At 62.1% G+C, this 3,935-nt stretch overlaps 1 protein-coding gene across 1 annotated transcript in view; it reads left to right on the top strand.

Moving 5' to 3' along the window:
- MTSS2 (MTSS I-BAR domain containing 2) overlaps window positions 1–3,935 on the top strand; it is an 18,272-nt gene that overhangs the window by 3,004 nt on the left and 11,333 nt on the right. The window contains exons 3-10 of the mRNA XM_029965488.1: window positions 328–509; window positions 591–698; window positions 775–872; window positions 1,359–1,569; window positions 2,333–2,407; window positions 2,626–2,802; window positions 2,899–3,064; window positions 3,798–3,929. Coding sequence (XP_029821348.1) covers window positions 328–509; window positions 591–698; window positions 775–872; window positions 1,359–1,569; window positions 2,333–2,407; window positions 2,626–2,802; window positions 2,899–3,064; window positions 3,798–3,929 — 1,149 coding nt within the window. The remainder of the gene's footprint in view (window positions 1–327; window positions 510–590; window positions 699–774; window positions 873–1,358; window positions 1,570–2,332; window positions 2,408–2,625; window positions 2,803–2,898; window positions 3,065–3,797; window positions 3,930–3,935) is intronic.

Raw genomic sequence — 3,935 nt, 5'->3', positions numbered from 1 at the left:
TCCGCTCCCTGTGCCCCCTTCACCCTGCTTTTAGCTTAGCTTAGCTTGCACCCCGTGTCCTGGGGCAGTGCCAGCCCCGCCACAGTGGCAGCCCAAGGGGTCCCCTGGTCCCAAGTGCCAGGAATGGGGATGGAGGAGCCCCCTGCCCAGGGCTGCTGTGGGGTGAAGGTGCTCCTGGACCCTCCAGGGATAGGGGCACAGTGGGGGACCTGTGGCAGCTGCTGGGATGTGAGGATGGGGTGATGTCCCCAAGCCAGAGCCGGGGGTGTGGCCTCGGCTTGGCAGTGGGGACCCCATCAGATTGAGGGGAGTGTCAGGGGAGCCCAGCACTGACAGTGTCCCATCTCACAGGGAAAGGGGACCTGCAGCCCCAGCTGGACAACGCCCTGCAGGACGTCAATGACATGTACCTGCTGCTGGAGGAGACGGAGAAGCAGGCGGTCCGCAAAGCCCTCATCGAAGAGCGGGGTCGCTTCTGCACCTTCATCACCTTCCTGCAGCCCGTGGTGGTGAGTGCCGGGGACCAGGGGAGTGTGGGGGTGATTCTTGCTGCCCAATCAGTGCTGATGCTCCCTCTTATCTGGCCTCAGAACGGGGAGCTCACCATGCTGGGAGAGATCACCCACCTGCAGGGCATCATCGAGGACCTGGTGGTGCTCACAGCCGAGCCCCACAAGCTGCCCCCCGCCAGCGAGCAGGTCAGTGGGGTGGGCTGGGGAGCTTAGGGGAGAGGGGAGCATCTTTGAGGGGACTTACACCCCATCCTTCCTGCAGGTGATCAAGGATCTGAAGGGCTCTGACTACAGCTGGTCCTACCAGACCCCTCCGTCCTCGCCCAGCAGCTCCAGCTCCCGCAAGTCCAGCATGTGCAGGTATGGTGGGGTGGGCTCCACACCCAACCACAGCCAGGAAATCCAGTCCTCCTCGTTAACCCCAGTGGGCTAAGGACACTTGCAGCCCTTGGGGATGCTCACAAGGTGCATGTCCACCTTCTCATGTTCATGTGGCCAACTGGTTCCCACTAATGTGGAGGAACTGGTCTTGGTGCTCTGGGCAGGACTGGTGGACCTATGGGGCAGGATGGTGCCTGGAACGTGCCGTGTCATCTGGGGTTTGGGGGCAATGTGAGCTGTGCAGAGCAACCTGGGGGCAAACACACCACCTTTGTCCTGTCCCTCAGCCTGTTCCCTGCCACAGGGGCACCCTGTGTGGCACCCCGTGTGCCTCAGTTTCCCCAGGTCGGGGTGCGTGGCAGGGCACTGGCCGCCCTGCCACCTCCGAGCCTCTGTCTCAAATTCTCTTTTCCTTCCTTTGTCCTCCCCACCCGGCGTGTCCCCGTCCCCCCGGCGCCCCCCCAGCAGCGTTAGCAGTGCCAAGGGTGGCATGGCGTGGCCCGGCGGGGCTCAGACCTGCTCACCCAGTTCCACCTATCGCTACCGCAGCCTGGCGCAGCCCCCCGCCGCCGCCACCCGCCTCTCCAGCGTCTCCTCCCACGACTCCGGCTTCATCTCCCAGGACGCCGCTTACTCCAAACCGCCCTCCCCCATGCCCTCGGACATCACCAGCCAGGTACGGGGCGGGCGGTCAGTGCTGCCCACCTCCGTGCCTCAGCTCCCCCCTCAGTGGAAGGGGTGGGTGGTACTGGGTGCAGCACGAGGGTCCGGTGCAGGGGTGATGGGACCCGCCCCCAGGAGTATTTCCAGCTGCTTTGGCATCACGGGAGATAAATATTGGGAATATTGGGGGTGTCTGCCCTACTCGGGGGCATCACAGGCCACACTGCAGAGAAATCCCATCCACGACTCCCCACCCCAAAAGGGATGGGGCACAGATATCCCTCTCCCCATGCCAAGGGAATAGGGTATTTCCCACTGGGAGAACAGGGTGTTTCCCAGTCACCCCAGCCCCATAATGCCCGGTTTGTGCCAGTCCCTCACCAGGCAGCATGAGCAAAGCTTCCCCTTCACTCTGCATCGTCCCCAGTGCCAAGGATGCTCCAGGATCCCTAGGGAGCTGCCATTCTGGCTTGCCCATGCTAACCTGGCACCACCAACCTGGCAAGGTCCCCACTCCCTAAAATGCCAGTTGTCTCTTCGTGGCTTGGGGTGAGCAGGGGGGAGGGTTGGGGCGGAGCATCATCCCAGCTCAGTAGATCCCACTGCCTCTCGCCATCCCGCATCCGCTGCCGGAGGGGAGGAGGGCTGGGGGCCTGGCACAGCCAGGGGAGCTGTGGGTGCTTCTCTAACTGGAGCTGCAGCTCTGGCTTTGCTTCCTAACGGCCTCTTCTCTCCCCCTCTGGCTCTCGGCTCGGCCTCGTGGCACGGCACAGCAGAAGTCCTCCAGCTCGGCGTCCTCAGAGGCCTCCGAAACCTGCCAGTCAGTTAGCGAGTGCAGCTCCCCCACCTCGGTTAGTCCTTGCCATCCCACCGGGGTTGCACTTCACACGTGGTTCCCCCTCTCACCTCATGGGGTTCAGGCCCCAGATCCCCTCATCCCACCTCCCCATGGGGCAGAGCATCCCAAGCAGCACCCGTGGCTTGGTGGGGGTCATCAGCACGTGCCCCCTCCTGCCCCGCTCCTGGTCCCGGTGTCGCCAGCGTCAGCCTCATGCCTTGCCCTTTGCAGGACTGGTCCAAGGCCAGCCCCTACGACCAGCCAGTGGTCCCCACCCTGCAGCGGCGCAAGGACCGCGTGGAGCACCTCCGGGAAGCCGAGATGGGCTCTCCTGCCGGGGGGTACCCGGGCATTGGCGGCGAGGATGCTCCCAGGCCCCGGATGTCACCGGCTACGATTGCTGCCAAGGTACCGCCTGCAGCAAGGAGAGCACAGAGGTGGGGGGTTCTTAGGGGACTCCCAGGAGAGAATCCAGGGTGCTGACAATGCCCCTTGCCCCCACAGCACGGGGAGGAGGTGTCCCCTGCCGCCAGCGACCTGGCCATGGTCTTGACCCGGGGGCTGAGCTTGGAGCACCAGAAAAGCAGCCGGGACTCGCTGCAGTATTCCAGCGGCTACAGCACACAGACCACCACCCCCTCCTGCTCCGAGGACACCATCCCTTCCCAAGGTAGCTCGGGTACAAGGGGTAGCTGGGGCCACTTGAAACAGCACCCAGAGTGGGGAAGGGGAGGTCCTGGAGCACATCTGCGTGCCCTGGGTGTTGTAACATCAGGCTGTGGTCACATTGCACAGGGGCTGCTGGGGTGAACATTTGATGTGTGTTGGGGATTTGGGCTGTGGCACAAGCTTCGTGCCACACATAACCACAACCTTTTCTGATTATTTGGGTGTTATTTGAGGCTACAGTTGTGCCAGGCAGTGCTGTAACGGGCAGCCTTTTGGCAGGGTGTTGTTGGAGCTGGTTTGTGGTGATGTGTCTGTGTGCAGCAGTTGAGTACAGGTGGAGATGGTGGCAGATGGGAGATGGTGGCAGCAGAGCTGGCGGTTGGAGATCAAATAATGTTTGCAATCACCGTGTTGATTATATGATGATTACATCGTGTTTGTAATCATCATGTTGGTGTGATGACGGCTGAGCCAGTGATGAGCATGTGATGGTGACAGTGGAGCTTGGCTGTGATCGTGCTGTGATAGCGGTGGTTGGGGTGGTTGTGATGGTGATGGTTGGGTTTGATTCAACCAGTGGCAACAATGGGGGCTGGTTGTGTTCGTGTTGCAGTGGTGACAGTTGGGTCTGGTTGTGATTTCGGTGTGATGGAGTGGGGTGGTTGTGGCTGTCCTGCAATAGTGGGTTGGGGTGATCGTGGCTGGCCACACTGACTGTGCTGCTCCCTCCCCAGGTTCCGACTACGACTGCTACTCGGTGAACGGCGACGTGGAGTGCGACCCCCAGAGCGACTTCGACAAGTCCTCCACCATCCCGCGCAACAGCAACATCGCCCAGAACTACCGGCGGATGATCCAGACCAAGCGTCCCG

The sequence above is a fragment of the Manacus vitellinus genome, unplaced genomic scaffold (assembly GCF_001715985.3).
Source record: "Manacus vitellinus isolate BGI_N305 unplaced genomic scaffold, ASM171598v3 scaffold_10_pilon, whole genome shotgun sequence".
In the NCBI taxonomy this organism is placed as follows: Eukaryota; Metazoa; Chordata; class Aves; order Passeriformes; family Pipridae; genus Manacus; species Manacus vitellinus.
The sequence above is the reverse complement of the archived record's forward strand: the minus strand, read 5'-3'. Positions and strand labels throughout refer to the sequence as shown.